At 36.6% G+C, this 20,347-nt stretch overlaps 1 protein-coding gene across 1 annotated transcript in view; it reads right to left on the bottom strand.

The window, feature by feature from the left end:
- Positions 1-1,059: 1,059 nt before the first annotated feature.
- Positions 1,060-20,347, bottom strand: part of syt6a (synaptotagmin VIa) — a 77,032-nt gene continuing 57,744 nt past the window's right edge. The window contains exons 5-9 of the mRNA XM_048177671.1: positions 18,493-19,051; positions 12,773-12,893; positions 11,248-11,419; positions 5,314-5,464; positions 1,060-3,413 (exon numbers count right to left, since the gene is read on the bottom strand). Of these exons, the coding sequence (XP_048033628.1) occupies positions 3,342-3,413; positions 5,314-5,464; positions 11,248-11,419; positions 12,773-12,893; positions 18,493-19,051 (1,075 nt within the window). The 3' untranslated portion in view covers positions 1,060-3,341. The remainder of the gene's footprint in view (positions 3,414-5,313; positions 5,465-11,247; positions 11,420-12,772; positions 12,894-18,492; positions 19,052-20,347) is intronic.

The following is a 20,347-nucleotide window of genomic DNA, read 5'->3' as shown; positions in this document are numbered from 1 at the left end:
AATACTTCAGCTGCCTACATGCGCAAGAGGGAACTGTTCACACTTGTACGTGCATGAATGGTCATGTGACATGCGTTTTCGTCGTGTGGTGTAAACAGAGATCGTTTCTGAAACGCTGTGGAAACGCCAGTGTAGACGAACATCACTTTCATTTTAAACCACTGTTTTAAAACGAAAACGCACTAGTGTAAACGGGGCCTCCGTTTTGAGGCTCGAAAACGCCGGCGTAAACAACAGGCGTAACCGTAGCAAAACTTATGCATTTTAGAATGAAAACACACTAGTGTAAACGGGGCATAGGCCTAATCCCAAAGTCCCTTTAAGACAAGTCATTTCACTCGGCGGCCATCTTTGAAACGCATCTCGGGCATCATGCGCATGCAGCTCTTTGAATGGGGAAACATCAAATTCTCCAAAGCTGTTTGCCAAGCTTTCGATTAAATTTCATATTTGTAATCTAACAACAAATCTAACAACAACTATCTCATAATTTTTTTTCCAAACGCTCGAATAATGACAAAAAAAAACTATTTTTTTGCTGGATCAAGCTAATGCGCATGCGCAGACGTAAATACGCGTCTCCTGTGCCTCATTTCTGAGGCGCGCGTCTGGCTGTTTGTGATTCTAACGGCCGCTGCAGTGACGCGATGACTTTACCAGTTGGCGATTGGCTCTTATTTAAAAGGCGGGACTTATTCCGCCATATTGCGCGTTTCACTTTCTCCCATTCAAAACAATACGAGTGACACGTCTTGTGTAATTCTATAGTCTTTGATAATCCCCATCCATTGTAATTGAATAGAGAACAGAATAAAGCACAGTGATGTAATAAATGAAATGAAGTCATACAGGTATGGAACGACATGAAGGTGAGTAAATAATGACAAATGTTTCGTTTTTGGGTGAACTAATCTTTTCCTTTTATCAACACACAAATATATTGCTTTTGTTGCACATTGTATTAAAAATATAAGAGACAATATGCAGTCTATAATGTAACCCACTATTTGTGTTTTGATGATGGAAGTTTACAAGAGTGAAAGAGAAGCAACTCTATCCTTGAAATGACTGAACCAACATTTTATTTTGGCATTTTTGAAATACAAGAACCTTTTCAAACATTACAAGTTATATTGCAAGTACAAATGATCAATACAAAATTAGAAAGTTATTCAGATTCACAAGGGGGCAGAAACAGGTTGTTAAAACACCAGCACACAAGAGTTAGTGATGAGGTACAGAACCAGATCTAAACCTTAGCTATTAACTTTACATTCACCTACAGAAACACATTATTATCTGAGTATTACAACATTGGTGATATTGTAAAAACAGGACCAAAAAGTTTGTCACTTTGTCACAACCATTTCTTCAACAAGTTGACTTGGAATTTTTTAAAGATTCTGTTAAAATATTAAATCTATTTTACTATATATAAATTTAAAGCTTAACAGTTACCCTATGAGATGTGTAAAACAGCCCCAAGTGACACCATGTATATTTCCAGATATTTCAACACCATCGACTGAAGCGTAAAGTCATTGCTCTGGAATCTTGAGTTTTGCCCACCATCTGACAATGAACTTTCTGCATAGTAGGTTGTCTTTATCAGGGGTCATCTTTGCGACAGATGTTATGTGCATTTCAATTGTCTGTCTTTTCTTATTTGAAACTTAGAGTCAAAATGCCCTGGACTTCATTTCCAGCATTTGCTGTATGTTTTTTTTTTTAAAAAATGACCGGAGAAACTTTGACTAACTACAGTAATCAATTTATCATGATCATCTCTGTCTGTTAAATTTAAATTCCAAGTTAAATTGTGTTATGAATGAATAACCATGTAAAACAAAAACATAGAAACCACAGGGATAAGCAAATAAAATATTGCGGGCAATGGAAGTGTGGTTAAGACATTTATGACATTAACGATTTAAAAAATAACATTATTATTTTGACTGCTCTGTTCAGCACTGTTGAGCATAAAAGTTTATAAAAATAACACTTGGGAAAGATGGCATGACTCTTTTTTTTTCTTTCTTTTTTTTAGAGAAATGGGTTAGTTGACAGTTATATTAAATTGTTTGGTTATACAGATATTTCCATGTTACAGTTCTGCTGGATAGAGACTGTACCACACTATTTTATTCACATCCATTCTCCTTTTTACACAATTACTGTAAAATAAAACAAACTAATAAATCTGAATCTGAAGATGTCAATTTTTGCTCTTTTATACAGTACAGAATATGAATATATTTTATAAGTTTGAGCATACATTGCTTACTCTAGACATTTTTCCAGACAATGTGTCAAAATATGGAAAACTTTGACAGCCCAATTTAACTCACAATAAAATTACATGTCAAAGGATGAATGAGATGTCAGCGTTAAATTAAATCAGCAGGAGTTGAATTGCTATTAAATGTAGTGCTACAGAAAATCTTCAGTATCTTTTTAAATGCTATTAAAACAAAATGAATAAAACCCACATAAATCAAGACAGATCTCTATGGATATTTCAGCACTCTTAGCTTAAATGTCCACTTTTGTACCTGGTCTTGACGATGAGTATTATTGTAATCGTAGTGTTTTTGTGTGTGAACAGAAAGTTCTTTACATGTAAACCATCTGTGTTTCGGCAAGAAATTAATGGATAGGAAAAGTTTGTTGTGCTCTGATAATTTAGACAGTCTCTTTTTACACATAACATTTATACATCTATAAACCGATAAATATTTTAATATTCTTCATAAAACATACAGCTTCACAAAGGTTTCATACAAGGATTTGACAGAGAAAATGGTTTGTTCGTAGTATAGCACGACAAATCCATTTGCATTCTCTTTTTCTCACTCACACAAAACATTGTCCTTTTCCCTCAATATTTTATATCCAATCTTTTCTGACTTTATTCTTATAGGACTTCCAATAGTTGATCCTACTTTCATCCACAAAGACCCTTGCAGCATTGTGCGGAAACTTCTGTTTGCACCACTTGCAGAACGCCGCCTCGGATTTCAAACGCTTCAGGAAAATTCATATCGGAAAGAAACATCTCCGCTGACGATACCAAGCTATTCTAGGAACACAAGTTGGCTTTGTAGAGTATTCTAGTTTGTACAACATTTCCAAGAATTGACTGAGGATCATATGGACTGGAACAGCTTGAACATGAGGAACATCGGGGCAAAGATAGCAGGGTCTGATCTTAGATCAGCGTTTGGGAACCATCTAAATCAACCCGTAGGGGAAGGTGGAAGTAGCAGGGCTCTCGTTTTCATCGGACAGATAAATGGACAACAGCGAGGATGCCGAGCCTGTAGCTTTACATATGGCTCTGATCAAGGGCTGGCAGGAGGTTTGGGGGAGGGGCAAGACCCCTGACTGTCAAAACTGGCCGTTCTAGCTTTCCACTGTAAGAAAAGACATATGAAAAACCCATTATTATAGAGCAGAAGAGATGCACTCTATAGAGAGCAAATATTGCTCACAAGAGTGAATTTTACACTGTTCTTTGCATGAAATGGATGCATCTAAAGTTATATAAAATGAACATGTTATTTTTTAGTATAATATTTTCTATATAAAAATAAATATAATGCTTTTGATTATACTGAGTAATGCAAATCCAAACACATCTAATCATGTTCCACTTAAGCAAACTGCATAAATGAGGCTACGAATGAACTAACTCGACTAATTAATCCCTGACCTGATTTTTTCTCATGCTTTTATGTAATTATTTGCATATCACGGTATAATACACTTGTAAAAAAAGAGAATTGAATCGCCCTTTTCTGATATACTAGCAGAAAAATTCTCTGACACACTAATTTATTCAATACAAACTTAATGGGAAGGAACAGTAATTTCAATAATGGTGACTTCTTAAAGGGTTAGTTCACCCAAAAATGAAAATAATGTCATTTATTACTTACCCTCATGTCGTTCCACACTCATAAGGCCTTCATTCATCATCAAAACACAAATTATGATATTTTTTATTAAATCGGATGGCTCAGTGAGGCCTGCATTGACAGCAATGACATTTCCTTTCTCAAGATCCATAAAGGTACTAAAAGCATATTTAAAACAGTTAATGCAAGTTCAGTAGTTCTACCTTAATATTATAAAGCGATGAGAATATTTTTGTGTGCCAAAAAAACCTAAATAATGACTTTTCAACAATATAGTGATGGGCTGATTTCAAAACACTGCTTCGGAGCTTTAGGATTCGAATCAGTGACTCGGAGCGCCAACTGTTTTAAATATGTTTTTAGTACCTTTATGGATCTTGAGAGAGGAAATGTCATTGCTTTGAATGCAGGCCTTACTGAGCCATCGGATTTAATCAAAAATATCTTAAATATCTTGTGTTCCGAAGATGAATGCAGGCCTTACTGAGCCATCGGATTTCAACTAAAATATCTTAATTTGTGTTCCGAAGATGAATGAAGGCCTTACGGGTGTGGAACGACATGATTAATGACATTTTCATTTTTGGGTGAACTAACCCTTTAACTCAAAACAGAACAGATAACAGAAATCAGTGCTGGAAACACAACCATACCTGTTTGAAATGACCAAAAACAATGACTCTATATAAGCCTCCAATTATTTCTCAGGCCTACTTAATTATTCAGATGAAAGAGCACGTGGCCACACCCCTAAACACAATGCACCTCAATGGACCTCAGCTGAAATATTATTTTTTTTAAATGAATTTTAATGAATTGACATAACTTTGTTCAAAATAAAGACAATATTTATTAAAACGGCATATTATTATTTTTAACAGAATGAAAAAGTGAAATGAATGAGAGCAAAATGCGATAACCTAACATTTACATAGCGCCAAATTCATGATTAACTCTTGACCACATTTCAGAAAAGGGAACAGAATTTCAGTGTGTGAAGTAAAATCAGCACTGACATATTTCACTCATGTATTATTCATGAAACAAAATTCAAGTTTGAGGATGTGACTAGAGGGATCTGAATGTTTACAAAGAGAGATTGGAGACTGGTCAGAAATGAATTCTGAAAATGCAATTTGATTTAAAAAACATAGTTCTTAGTTAACCAGGGGTGTCCAGACTCGGTCCTGGAGCGCCATTGTCTTGCAGAGTTTTGCTCTAACTAGTATGCCTAGTAAGACCTTGATTAGCTGGGTCACGTGTGTTTAATTGGGGTTGGAGCTGAACTCTGCAGGACAATGGCCCGCAGGAGCAGGATTGGACACCCCTGATATAAACACTAATAAGGTTATTATACCTACCCTTTACATTTATGTTTGCATTCCTGGTTACTTACCTCTTTTTCTGATTTCTTAGGCTCCACCAGGGGGTGCCAGTGTGCAATTGGCTTACGGGGGTATGCGAGCATCTCATTCCAGTGGTCTCTACCTAAACCTTCAGCACCAGTGCCCAAACGGCACACGCCAATTATCTCATTGTGGCCCACCCTGCAAGATAAGATTTTTATGTTACAGAATTATCTGTTTAATTTATCAAAATAATCACATTCATACTTGCAATGAATAATGTAACAAAGTAGGACCCAAAAGCATTTTGTTAAAAGACAATGATATGTGTTTTTGCCTGCCAGTGCAACTAACCTTTTTTGCACCAAGGTATGCGTGTAAAAATATGTGCATATTCAGACTCAGAGAGAGTAGCTGAAGTGCCACAGGATATAAAGAAATCAACATACATTTACCTCAGTGGTGCTGAACTTTACGTGAGTCCTTTTGTGAACCCAAGGAAGAGAACTGTGAAATCGCAGTTCCTGACATCTAATTGTGTGTGTGTTCTTGGACACTAACAGACTGACTGCTCGAGACTTGAGAATGTTGGGTAAAATGTATGCACCTGGTTCTTTGAGCAGTTACCCGCCTGTAGAGAGGTGAGTGGTGAATGCTCTGACATCTGACCTTTTCCTCTTCCTACTTGAGCACATGTACCATGTGATCATTCTGATGTCTGGTGATCCTGCTATTCTAATATATCCTGTATACAGGTTGTTTCAATATTTCAATATTTCTCTTTTTGGGTTGTATGTCTTGAGTTTGATGCACAAATATATAACCCCTATTTTGTAAAATGCAATAAAATCAAGAATCTGTGGTTTGTTAGTTCTCTTGAACCTATTTTTTTAACTGACAAAAGTACAAAGAAAATATTTCCCAATGTTTTCACTGACCAACTTAATTGTATTTTGTAAATATAAACAAATTTTGATTTTGATGGCTGCAATACAGTCCAAAAAAGTTGGAACTGAGGCATGTTTGCCGGTGTGTCACATCACCTTTCCTTTTAAGTATACTTTTTAATCATTTGGGAATAGAGGACACTAATTATTGCAGTTCTGCAAGTGGAATTTTTGTCCAATCTTGCCTGATACAAGACAGCTGCTCAACAGTTCGTGGTCAGTGTCTGATTCTCTTTTTCAATTAACAAACCACAGATTCTTGATTTTATGGCATTTTACAAAATGTCCCAACTTTTCTGGAAATGGGGTTGTATATCAACTATGTTAAAGGTGCCGTAGAATGGAAAATTGAATTTACCTTGGCATAGTTGAATAACAAGAGTTCAGTACATGGAAATGACATACAGTGAGTCTCAAACACCATTGTTTCCTCCTTCTTATGTAAATTTGATTTGTTTAAAAGACCTCTGAAGAACAGGCGAATCTCAACATAACACCGACTGTTACGTAACAGTCGGGATCATTAATATGTACGCCCCCAATATTTGCATATGCCAGCCCATGTTCAAGGCATTAGACAAGGGCAGCCAGTATTAACGTCTGGATGTGCACAGCTGAATCATCAGACTAGGTAAGCAAGCAAGAACAACAGCGAAAAATGGCAGATGGAGCGATAATAACTGACATGATCCATGATTACATGATATTTTTAGTGATATTTGTAAATTGTCTTTCTAAATGTTTCGTTAGCATGTTGCTAATGTACTGTTAAATGTGGTTAAAGTTACCATCGTTTATTACTGTATTCACGGAGACAAGAGCCGTCGTTATTTTCATTTTTAAACACTTGCAGTCTGTATAATTCATAAACACATCTTCATTCTTTATAAATCTCTCCAACAGTGTGTAATGTTAGCTTTAGCCACGGAGCATAGCATCAAACTCATTCAGAATCAAATGTAAACATCCAGATAAATACTGTACTTACGCAATTAGACATGCTGCACGACAAACACTTTGTAAAGATCCATTTTGAGGGTTATATTAGCTGTGTGAACTTTGTTTATGCTGTTTAAGGCAGTCGTGAGCTTGGGGGCGGGGAGCAGGAGAATTTAAAGGGGCAGCAGCCTGAATCGGCGCATATTTAATGATGCCCCAAAATAGGCAGTTAAAAAAATTAATAAAAAAAAAATCTATGGGGTATTTTAAGTTGAAACTTCACAGACACATTCAGGGGACACCTTAGACTTATATTACATCTTGTGAAAACACGTTCTACGGCACCTTTAAATATTAAAGGTATAGTTCAGCCAAAAATAAAATTCTCTCATCATGTGATGCATATGGCTTTCTTTCTTCAGATAAACACAAAGATTTTTAGGAAAATAATTAATCCATACTGTATAATGCAAGTTCTGCTCATTTGACGCTTGAAACCCCATCGTGAAAATCTTTATGGTAATCCATATGACCCTTGTGGGTGAGTCAATGTCTTCTGAAATTAAATGGTAGAGGTGTAAGAAAGATAATAATGTTTTAAACTAATGCTTTTTTTCCTATGCGCATTCACAAGTTCAAACTGACATACACGTAAGTGCGTTGTGAAATTTGTGCAAGAAATAAGAAGCACAGAGGACCACCACTTCTCGCTTGAGCTTCACAATGCACTTATGTCGTGTCACAATGTCCTTCTTGTGAACGCTCATATGACAGACAGGAAGCGATGGTTTTAGTTAAAAAATTAAAAATATTTGCATTTTTCTTACACACACCACAGGGGGTTGGACAATGAAACTGAAACACCTGGTCTTAGTCCATAATAGTTTACTAGCATGGTGTAGGGCTTCCTTTTGTGGACAATACTGCATCAGTTCATCTTGGGGATGACAAATACAACTCCTGCAGAGAGGGCAGAAGGATTTTGAGTCATTCCTCTTCCAGATCAGAGGCCAGGTCACTATGTGATGCTGGTGGAGGAAAATGTTTTCTGAATTGCTCCTCCAAAATTCTCCTAATGTGACTCAAATATATTTAGATCTGGTGACTCTGCAGGTCATGGGAGATGTTCAACTTCACTTTCATGTTTATTAAACCATTCTGCCACAAGTCTTGCTGTGTGTATTGGTGCATTATCATGCTGATACACGACAGCCCCTTCAGGGTACAATGTCTGAACCATTAGTTGCACATGGTCCTCTAGAATGCTTCAGTAGTCCTTGGCAGTGACGCACCCATCAAGCACAGTAGGGAATGCCATGATATTGCAGCCCAAACCATCACTGATCCACCCCCTTGCATCATTCTGATGTTCACTCTGGTGTTAAGCCTCTTTGGGGCTTCTTCACACCGTAACTCCCACAGATGTGGGAAAGACAGTGAAGGTGGAATCATCAGAGAACAATATTTCACACTGTCCACATCCCAATATTTGCACTGTTGGCAGGACTTGGCACCACTGAAACCAACATTAGCATGAGTGACCAAAGGTTCGGTTATAGCAGCCTGACCATGAATATTGACTCTCTGGAGCTCCCATCAAACAGTTGGTGTATACAGGAGAGTTGAGGTGCGCTTTTAATTCTGCAGTGAGTTGGGCAGCTGTGGTTTTATTTGGATACAATCCGGGTTAGTACCTGGACATCCCTTTCAGACAGCTTCCTCTTGCTTCAACAGTTACTCCTGTTGGATGTGGTTCATCCTACGTGATGGTATGCCGACATAACCCTAGATATCAACTCTCGATACACCACAAAGTCTTGGTCCTGGTCACAGATGAGCCAGATGTGCACCAACAATTTGGATGGCAATATTTTATGTACAGCTGTGCTCTGCAAATTCAACCTTCACACTCTGCTCTTATTGATGGAATGTAAAAGCAGTAAAGATTGGCCACCAGGTCGTGCATATAAAAGCATGAAACCTCCAACAATATATTGGTCAGTGTTTCAGTTTCATTGTCCAACCCCTGTTTCGTTTCACTTCAGAACACATTGATTCATCCAGTGGGGTCGTGTGGATTACCATCACAATTGCTGTGTGTGGTTTTTCAAGGAAAGGAGTGGAACCCATTCAATGGCATTTTATGGACTCGCAGAGATGGATTATTTTCCTGAAAAATTTTGTTTGTGTTTATCTAAAGAAAGAAAGTCATATACATTGGTAATGTCATGAGGGTGAGATTTTCCCCCATGCAATTATAACGAATGAGGGCTTTTTCATGTTTCAAAAAAGATGCAAAGTCAAGAAAAAAGTATAATAGTCCAGACTTGTGAATTATATATAGGCCTTCTGAAGCCATACAATAGCTTTTTTTGAGAGAAAGACTGAAAATTGTTATTGGCAACATGACAGTGTTACAGGTAAAGGCCAGAACACACCAAGCCGACACCGACGAACTAGTGGCGACGAAAGCAGACTGCGGGGTTGGCTCACGTCGGCAGCGTCTGTGTCCAAAGTTGCCCTGACACACCAAACCAACGCTAAACACCCGATGGCCAAGTAGCACGTCAGTTCTGCGCCTGCGTGAGATGAAATGCCTTTCCGAACCAGCAAGCGGCAGTAGCTGAACAGCCAATCAGAATGATCAGATGGGCCGACGAGCTCCAACGCCGATTCAACATTTCGAATCGGCCGAAAAAAAGCAGACAGGGACAAACTTCAGCCGACAGTGCACTGTAAAAAAAATCCCAGTAAAATTTACGGTAAAAAAAACGGCAGCTGTGGTTGCCAGAACTTTACCGTAAAAAATACAGTAGCAAGCAAAATCTGTTAAATTTACGGTAAAATAACGTATTTCATTAACTGATATAATGTTAATTTACAAACCTAATGAAGTACTAATATCTGTTTTGTACCTTTATAATACACTGACAGTCACCAAACATAGTGGTGATAAGAGTCAGAGTCACATGATGAATCAAAGTTCATCACAAGCAGCTTTTCCACAAGCTGAGAAGGACAACACTAACATATAGAAGGTGCACACAGTGTCATTCACACACACACTAAACACCATCATGGTAACATGCATGAAATTTTAAAAATGCAATAAACATTAATTTAACAACATTAGATGTAACATAAAACCCTAATGTACATAACTGATTAGAAAAAAATGAGAAAATTAAAATTACATTAAATGTATCGTTAGATTTATTACAGTTATTCACCGTATATAGTACGGAAACTTTCTGTAAACCAATTGACAGTTTTTCACCGCAGCATTTTTACAGTCTTTTACTGTTAAAATCACGGTCATTTTTTACAGTGTGTGGAACACACTGAGAAAACTACGTTGGCCGGCGAAGAAAAACTGCCCGTCGGCTTAGTGTGTTCCTGCCTTAATCTGCATTATTTTCTGTTTTTGGGTTGGTTGGACACGTTTAATTCGGTTTCCTGTGTTTCAGGTTATATTTATATGACAACAATGTACTAAATACTGAAAGGTTTTATTCACACAGATCTGCAAAAACAATTAAAAACGCTGTATTATGCATGCCAGGCCAGTAGTTGGCAAAGTCACTTTGTAAAGAAAAACTTTCCACCTATGAACTGAACACATAATATGTGCATGATGTCCCATTTTCACAAATTTGCGTTTTATGTAGTTTACACAAGGAGACAATAATGGTATCATTTTCAAAAACTTGTACTTTGAAACCTATTTTCAAAAGTTTGCGTTTTCAGGCCCCCCCCCCAAACATCATTGTCATGTATATGAACGGCCAAAATGCATAAAAAGTTATCTGTTTTTAGTTGAAAACAGTGTAGTGTAAACGGCCCCTCAGATAGTTTCTATGCTTTCTCATTGATTTGATTATTATGTGCACCTGTTATTCATTTCATTGCCTGGTTTGTTTGGGTATTTAAGCTCTGTGTTTCTTTCAGTTCACTGTCTGTTCTCTGAGTTTTTGTTAAAAAATCATTACTGCTGTGAATAGATCCAGCTTTTTTCCTTTATTTTTTACAACCACAGCTGATAGACAGTCTATTTTGACAGAATTTTCAATGAATAAAGGAGAAATAGCTGTTACATACAGGTCATAGTCCATGACTGAGATGTGCAAGCTGACTTGGTCCATGCTCTCAGGAGGGATGTCAAAGATAATAGCCTCATTATAAGTGGGATTCAGGGTGTTTTTCTTTGTTGTGGTCTTCTTCTTTTTGAGACGCCTCCCGTCACAAATGAGGGATACTTTCACATAGGGATCTGCTCAGAGAAAACACTGGTATTAGTTCAAGTCATATAACAGCTATTATTTTCACATTTGCAGTTTGACTTTGAATTCATTAAATAATTAATTAATATATTATTTTACTTTAGTTGAAACTAGTGCATACTACAATACACTTAATTAATCCTCTAACAATAGCTTGAAGTTGATAAGAGTATCAGATGAGAAGATTAGAAATGAATGCTATGTATCTTTATAGAGCCAACTTAAAATTCATTGTGAATGGAAGGCCGTTGAGATTTAAGGCTTTAATGAAATGACTTGAGCGCTGATTCTGACATCAGAGCTGCATACTGATTTCCATCCCTCTCCATCTTTGCGTGATTTGTCTGATCCATTATGCTTGTGCATTAGTAAGCCATAAACTACTTCCAGCTTGAGCAGAACAAATCAGATGAGAAGTACTTCTTCTGACACCAAATTAGCTTGGGGCATTTCTAAATAGATATTATCCACTGCATGTGAATTCAATTTTACTGCAAATGAAAAACGTTTACTCTTCAACAGATAAAAGTAAAAATGTCTTGTGTGTGACAAACTATCATTGTAAGGAAAAACCATGAAAGTGTGAGTAATTCATGTTATTGGAGCTTAAAATCGTTCCCTGCATCACATTCGTAACGCTTCTTCAGACTGTCTTGCTTAGCTTGCTCAGTGATGCTGCTGATTTACCTTTGGGAAATGTTGTTTGTATGAACAGACTCAACAGAAGCCAATTTGTAACATGAAACAATGATTAGAGCATGCCAGACGTGTGCATTAACAATATATGAGAAAACATAAACAGCTTTTCAGAAGCCATAAAACCAAATGGAGCAATTATAAAGGAGAGTGGTGCTACTTTTTACTTATGTTACCCTCTAGGCAAGGAGAAATGAGACAGAGGTAGCCTATACTGTTTGAATCATTAGGGAATACATAAATGATTTATATTTCAAATAAAAAAAATTAACATAAATGAGAAAAACCTGCCAAGAAAAGGTTTAATATTTAGAATATTTGAATGTTTTTTAATATTTAATCATTTCATAGAACTTACTATCATTTTGGGAAGAAAGCTTCATTGCTTCATTTAAAAGTTCATTTAAAAAAAAAATATTCCTGTTTTTATACAGTTGTAGAGTACCAACATGTATGATATTTATTTTTAGACCTGAATAAATTTCCTTTGACATAAACATGACAAAACGTGACATGACAAAAAGTATGTTTTCTAGATTAGGAGAGCTTATGACGTGCTTCACCCCTACTTCTAATCTCATTTGAAGATTAGATATACCAAACTGCTCAGCTTTGCAGTTATATAGCTTTGAGTAGTAAAATGCTACCTGAGTATCCTGTAATGTCCATTGCCTTTAGGTTCCTGCACTTGATGACTGTGAGTGTTAATCTGCCTGCTGTAGGTAGATAGCAGAGTGAGAACATGATCTCTCCAAGGTCCACGCTCTCCTGTCAGACACAGACACACACAAATCAATGTAGCATGATGTATTGGCACGTTTTGTTACGAAAGGTCATCTTTTCTAATCAATGGCTCCAGATAATAGAGAAAAAAACAGTAAATGTGCAATAATGTACCGGCAAAAGATACTATTAGAGAAGACACTGTTCCACAAGCATAACTCCCAGTCAAGATCTGAGTGTAGATTTCCACAACATGAAAAAAGGAAATCATGCTTTGGTAAATCATAATTATGAGATAAAATGTTGAAATTCTGAAATAAAAAGTCTTAAAGGGTTAGTTCACCCAAAAATGAAAATTATGTCATGAATGACTCACCCTCATGTTGTTCCAAACCCGTAAGACCTCCGTTCATCTTCGGAACACAGTTTAAGATATTTTAGATTTAGTCCGAGAGCTTTCTGTCCCTCCATTGAAAATGTATGTACGGTATACTGTCCATGTCCAGAAAGGTAATAAAAACATCATCAAAGTAGTCCATGTGACATCAGTGGGTTAGTTAGAATTTTTTGAAGCATTGAAAGTACATTTTGGAACGTGAATTGACAACAGACCCGGAAGAGAATACAATGCTGAATAAAGTCGTAGTTTTTGTTATTTTTGGACCAAAAGGTATTTTCGATGCTTCAAAATGTCACGGATGTCCTAATCGCCAAAAACAACCATGGCGACGTAAAAGTGCATTACCAACGCCGACAGATGAAAGGATTCAATGGGATCAATTCAATGGAATCAATTCAATGGAAAGGATTCTGGAAGAGAATACAATGCTGAATAAAGTCGTAGTTTTTGTTATTTTTGGACCAAAATGTATTTTCGATGCTTCAACAAATTCTAACTGACCCTCTGATGTCACATGGACTACTTTGATGATATTTTTCTTATCTTTCTGGACATGGACAGTCTACCGTACAAACATTTTCAATGGAGGGACAGAAAGCTCTTGAACTAAATCTAAAATATCTTAAACTGTGTTCCGAAGATGAACGAAGGTCTTACGGGTTTGGAACGACATGAGGGTGAGTCATTAATGACATCATTTTCAGTTTTGGGTGAACTAACCCTTTAATTATGAGATACTAAGCCACAGTCATGAGACTAAAAGTCAAAATTATGACATATTAAGCATAATAATGGCATAAATTGAAATTATAAATTAAAAAGTCATAACTATGACAAACATTTATAATCATGACAAAAGTCTAAATTATGAGATTCAAAATTTCTTATGACAGAATTATGAAAAGACTCTTTTTCATAATTATGACTTTTTATCTTAAGTATCTCATAGTTTCAACTTTTTATCTCATAGTTTTGACATTTTGTGTTATAATTTACCAAAGCATGCTTTTTTATGTGGCGGAAATGGGCTTTCATATAGACTTAATGCAAATTGGTTAATTGTCACTTGCGGAGTTTCATTTGCGAACAAATCTATGTTTTGTGAGAAAGTGGACAAATCGTTGTATCAGTGTTGCTAGTGTAATTATTGACTTAAATCTGCACAATGGCTGAATAGAGAAAGGTTCTGCATCAATACAATCAATACAGTCACTTTGCTATAGTTTCCCAGATGTGTTAAAAGCTAGTTAGAAGCTGCAAGAAGTTATTTATTGGTATTTGTGGTTTGGCATTTTGACTATGAAGGTTGGGTTTAATAAGCCTGTGACTCAATATCAAGGTCTAGTGGGTTACTGTTTGGACAGATATAGCCACGGTGACCAATTAGCTGTTACGATTCTCCAAGCCGCGAGCTCTCCTGGACACCACTCCAGCAAACTGTTAATTAAACGTCAACACTCCAAAACATTTCGGCCTTTCCACCAGGGCATGAGGTCCATCATTTCCCTCAGAGCTGATCCAAGCATATCAGGTTTCTTTTAGATCAAGATAAAACAAGTGTAGGGCTATCCAACACAAATATCAAAAACATTGGGACAGTGGCATTTTTAGACATTAAGACCACCCACTTTGAAAGTTAAGCGCGTGCAATGCAAGGGCGAAGTAAGCTAGAGTTAGCGTCATCATCTCAGCAGTGTTAAGACTGGTGTAAAAATTAATCACTTTAAATGAGCTCAATAAGCCTCTCTCTGACAGACATATCCCATGACTCCCCTACTTGTGGCTTAATGTCTCTCTAGCCCTCTAAGGTGATTATTTGCAGTTTGCGCTTAAGTATCATATAGGGACTTTTTAAAGTGGACTGATGGATTGGCAAAATGCAAGCTTGACTGAAAAAAAAAAACTGTAAAAATGTCTCAGAAATGTATTTGTACAGCAAGTAAACTTGAACAATATGGCACAGGTTAAAAAGTCAAATAATCAAGCTTACTAAATTATGTCTAATTTCAGTGAATGTGTTGAAGTTTATTTAAAATAATTTGACTTTTTTCTGGATCAGACCAAATTCCTTCCACCTTCATCTTTAGGAACATGTTTGCTGTCAGCTGGCATCATCTTAAAGGGACAGTACACCCCAAAATTAAAAATCTGTCATCCATTGGTAAAATCTTTCTTCCATGAAATATAAAAGCACACATTTAGCTGTATTTTAATGCTCTTTTTTCTTACAATGCAAATAAATGTTGACCTATCAAGTTTTTAACAACATACTATCCCATGTCTTCTAAATTCAATCTATAGCATTTTGTATGAAAAAGTGCAAAATTTATATTTTAACATATAGGGCCCTATAATACACCCGGCGCAATGCGACGCAAGGCGCAGCGCAAGTGTGTTTGCTAGTTTGCGTCCGGCGCCGTTCGCGTTTTCCCGTTCAGCGCCACGTCCTTAAATTAGAAAATGCATTTGCGCCAGTTAGTGCGCCCATGGGCGTGCTGGTCTAAAAAAGAGGTGTGTTCAGGCGCATTGCTGGCGCATAGCTATTTTAAGGAGCTGAAAATAGACTGCGCCATAGACCAACTCAAACCTGGTCTAAAGTCTAAAGTCAGTGGCGCAATATTTTTTTGTTAGAGTGCGTTGGTAGAAACTGCGCCTCTGGGCGCGTCCACAGTGCGCGTTGACTTTGCTTATTACACACAGGGATGCGCATCACACAAACATGCCAAATATTAAAAACAAAAGGATTACAGTGTAAAAGAATATTATTGTGTAGGTTACATAAATATAAAAATGTAACTTCGTATAACTTCTAACTAAACGTTTAACTTCGCGCACGAGCAGATCGGTTTCTTCGCTTGAAAAGCGTTCAGCTTTTCCACCAACAAATTCCGCCATGTAAATAGCAATCCGCCATGGCGTGAGTGCATCTCGCTCTTAAAGGGAATGGGAGATGACACTCTGATTGGTTTATTGAACGTTACGCCCATTACTCATTAAGAGAATAGGGACAACCCATTTCAAAAATGCGCCCCAGCGCACGGACTGTTTTTCCGTCGTTAAAATAGCAAAAGTGGATTTGGACACGCCCTGAGTGCACCTACGCCGTGCGCTTTACACTTTGCGTTTAGATCGTTAAAATAGGGCCCATAATCTCAAATATGGTGTGTCAGTACGTGTCACACCATGATTGACGTCTGTGATTTCAAACGCCATTGGTTCTTGTGTGTCTTGAAACCATTCACCAAACTTTAACAAATGCACAAATTCAAATTGCATAATTGAATAACAATGCAAATTTGAATATGCACATCTCCAAATTGAGTATATGAATAGCAACCTAATCTTTAGTATTATTTTTTTTTGTATAGCTTCTGAAGACTTTAATCATATGGATCACTTTTATAACAATTGTATGGAGCTTTTTGTCATTTTATGAGGTTGAGAGTCACTAGTCACTATTGCATTTATGGAAAAGCGCAGGGGATGGAACATCAATGCGGGTATGAAATGATTTGAGTAAATGATGATTGTATTTTAATTTCTGAGTGGACCTCCCCTTTTGATAGTTTTGAAATGAGGTGCCTTGAGTTTCAGATTTAAATCTCCAGCCAAGTGCAATAGAATGTGTGCTATTGTTCAAGGAGCAGCCGGCCTCCTGCCACGAAAGCAATAACCACAGGTTTATTGAATTGCTCCTCTGAGGATAGCTGTAAATCTAAAAAACAGAGAGAAATAAGACTCATCGAGGAGCAGTTGAAGTTCATATAGCCTGCTGTTATGGAGTGATCAACTAACCTCAGATGACCTCAGTACCTATTTTAGAGGTTATCTTCAATGTTTAATATTATGCTGTGATTGGCAGCACCTCTTATTAGTGGCCGCTATGAAAATTAGGCAATTACTTTGTCCACACATACAATCAACCAGTGTCAGTCATCTTCATGTGTCAATTACTACCTTATCTTTGTGTTAATGAGGGTAGATCCCTGAACTCTCATTAATTTGGCCGTCTTGGAGTTAGCAGGTGCACAGCACAGAACGTGTTTAATATTGTGACTGCATTTTAAAAGACTATGTAAACAAGCTAATTCACATACCTTAGTCTGCATCTAATGGCCTTGTTATTTAGAGTCAATGATTTTCTAATCTACACAAAACACAAACAGTCTGACCGGTGCAATATCAAGTGTACTTGCTGAGGTTTCAGGATCCTTCCTTTCTTCTCTTACCAACCAAAATTAAACTATAGTGTTTAGAATGTTGCAGATGACCTGGATGACTTATGATTTATCAGACCAGGCTCACGTAATGTGGTATGGTGGGGTCCAAAAGTTTGAGACTACAATAAACACAAATATTAAATTTTATCGGTACGATTTTTTATATTTTGAAAGAAGTCTGCATTTATTTGATTAAAATACAGTCAAAACAGTAATATTGTTGAATATTATAACAGTTAAAAAGAACTGTGTTCCATTTTAAAATGTAATTTATTCCTAGTGATGCAAAGCTGAATTTTCAGCATCATCACTCCAGTCTTCAGTCACATGATCCTTCAGAAATCATGCTAATATGATGATTTGGTGCTCAATAAACACTTCTAATTACTATCAAAGTTGTGCTGCTTAATATTTTTGTGGAAACCTTGATACAATTTTCAGGATTTTTTGATTAACATCATTTGGAAAATAGATTTTTTTTGTAAACATTATGTAAATACTTTTTGTATTACTTTTGACCAATTTTTTAATGCATCCTTGTGGAATAAAAAGTATTACTTTTTTACAGAAATATATATTCAACCGTTCATACAGTTAATATACAGTAATATAAACTTTTATAATATAATAATATAAAATCTAATAATCTAATTTTAATTACCATTATAATGTAAAATGAACAATGTTTTTTCTTTTTTTAATTTGGATTTAGGTTTGGTCACTAATCAAAAAAGCAAATTTGCGACTGACGTTTTACAATTCTTTTTTATTAAAATTTTTATGCTAGTATTTATATTTGCAATGAACTATTTGTATTAAAAATTAAAAAAACTAGTGGTCTCAGACTTTTGCACCCCACTGTATATTAATTAACATATCTGATCAATATGTGATCAATACATATATGAGCATCCTCATTATACACCTTTCCCATAAAAAAAAAAAAAAATCGACCTGAAATCCAGCAGAATTTCATAATTTGGCAAACACATCAAGAGAAGAGAGAGCGGAAAGGTTCTCTTACAGAGGTAGCATACTGAATGTCTCTCCAGATGGAGGTTTCCCTTGAGAGATCAGACACTTCAAACAGATTGTCCAATATGACCTCCCCAATCATATCGTGCCGTGAGAAACGGTCGAAGTCAAAAACGCTGAGATGGAGCTTCCTGACGGGAAGCTCATCATAGGGTACCGGAAACTGGAAGGACTCGTCAAACGTGGGGTTGAGTGTTTTACGGTGGACTCGTGTCTGGAACTTCTGCTTCCGATCTGGCAGCAGGTAGATCTTGACATAGGGGTCGGAGCTGCCACAAAGATCCTTGGCTGGTAGATCAAATGCCTTGAGTATCTTGACAAGTAACATCTCATTCTCATAGTCATAGCGGAGAGAAAAGCTGATCTTGCCACAGTTTTTGTCGCTTTTACTATTACCAGAGTCGTCGTTGTCTGTGGTCATCTGCTTGTAGAGTTCAGGCTTGATACGGCCAATGCTGGTTGGCTGCTCATCCACATAATAATCATCTCCCAGGTCCAGACTTCCTACCTGCATTTGACGGGGAAGGTGACGTTTGAAGGAACTGTGCCTGAAAAAATGAGATAAAGGAGAAAAAGAGTAACATGAGGGATTTGATGATGTTTGGAAAAAGCTGGATTAAAAACTGAACAACAGCCCAAGGCAAGGTTTTGCTTGTAAAACCAAGGGCTACAAAAATGTGTAAACACTTGGTTTTACTTACATTTGAATTGAAAATGTTTCTCTTCAAATTTATAATTCATATTAATTACTTTTATATATTATAGACACACACACACACACAGTAAAAACGGCCAAATTTTGACAGTAACATACTGTAATAAACAGTAATATACTGCTGAAAACAATGCATTCTTAGGAATGTTTGTTATTTTCGAGAAAGTAGCTTACTGCAATATACTGTGAATTAGCTCAAAGTCGACACTCCGATCACACCCTATAACCTCAACCTATTCCTACATTAGTTCACTAATATAGTCACTAATGATATATAATATCATTCACTTGACAGAGTGAATGAAAACAAATGAGTGAATTTAGACACTGATGAACACCTACTGGTAACAAGCAGAATCACTGAAGAAAAAAGAAACAACAAGAACAGAAATAAGATTAAATCAACTGACATTAAAAGAAGATATGTCACACAGTTCTATAGTGAAGACAAACCTCAATGCTATGTACAGGACAAAAGAAAGCAATTGTTTCATTCGTTATGTAACAGTTGTTTTCAAAAGGAGACCTGGTGTTAAAATGAATGATGATGTAGTTAATTCAACTGCATATTATTTAATATTAATAAAACCACGTATTTCCCTGTCAAGCTGATCTCTGGCAATGCTCCGTAACAAAAAGCAGTGGAACATCTTCAAAAGCAGCCAAATACTGAAGCTAAATTAAATATTACTCTTTAATGAGCAAATAGTACATGACAGATACTTAATTTTGAGTGGACAAGTTCTGTGCTGTAATTAAGGTCCCTGGAACAACCCCAAATAAATCAAGTATGCATGAGCTTGCACTTCTCTTGGTTCCAGTGATTATGAAGCAGTTGAACATTTTAAACTCATCATTGTGTGACACTGAAATGCATTATTGAAGGCATAAAATAACAAAGCAGTCTCAGATGAAAGACTTCACTGTCCTCTAAAAATATGCATCATTAGCAGTATACTTTTCAAATATAAATGATGTTTCTGAGAAGACACATTTCTCTTGTTTGTGACAGTATTCATCTGCTCTGTAATGTCTTTAGGAGATTCTCTTATGGGGTGACTGTGATTGATGATGCCTTTTGAGCCTTGGAAATAGAGGAAAGTACACAGATCTAATAATACAGGGTTGG

Source organism: Megalobrama amblycephala, linkage group LG24, assembly GCF_018812025.1.
Source record: "Megalobrama amblycephala isolate DHTTF-2021 linkage group LG24, ASM1881202v1, whole genome shotgun sequence".
Taxonomy (NCBI): Eukaryota; Metazoa; Chordata; class Actinopteri; order Cypriniformes; family Xenocyprididae; genus Megalobrama; species Megalobrama amblycephala.
Note: the sequence above shows the minus strand (reverse complement) of the source record. Positions and strands in the feature narration are given on the sequence as shown.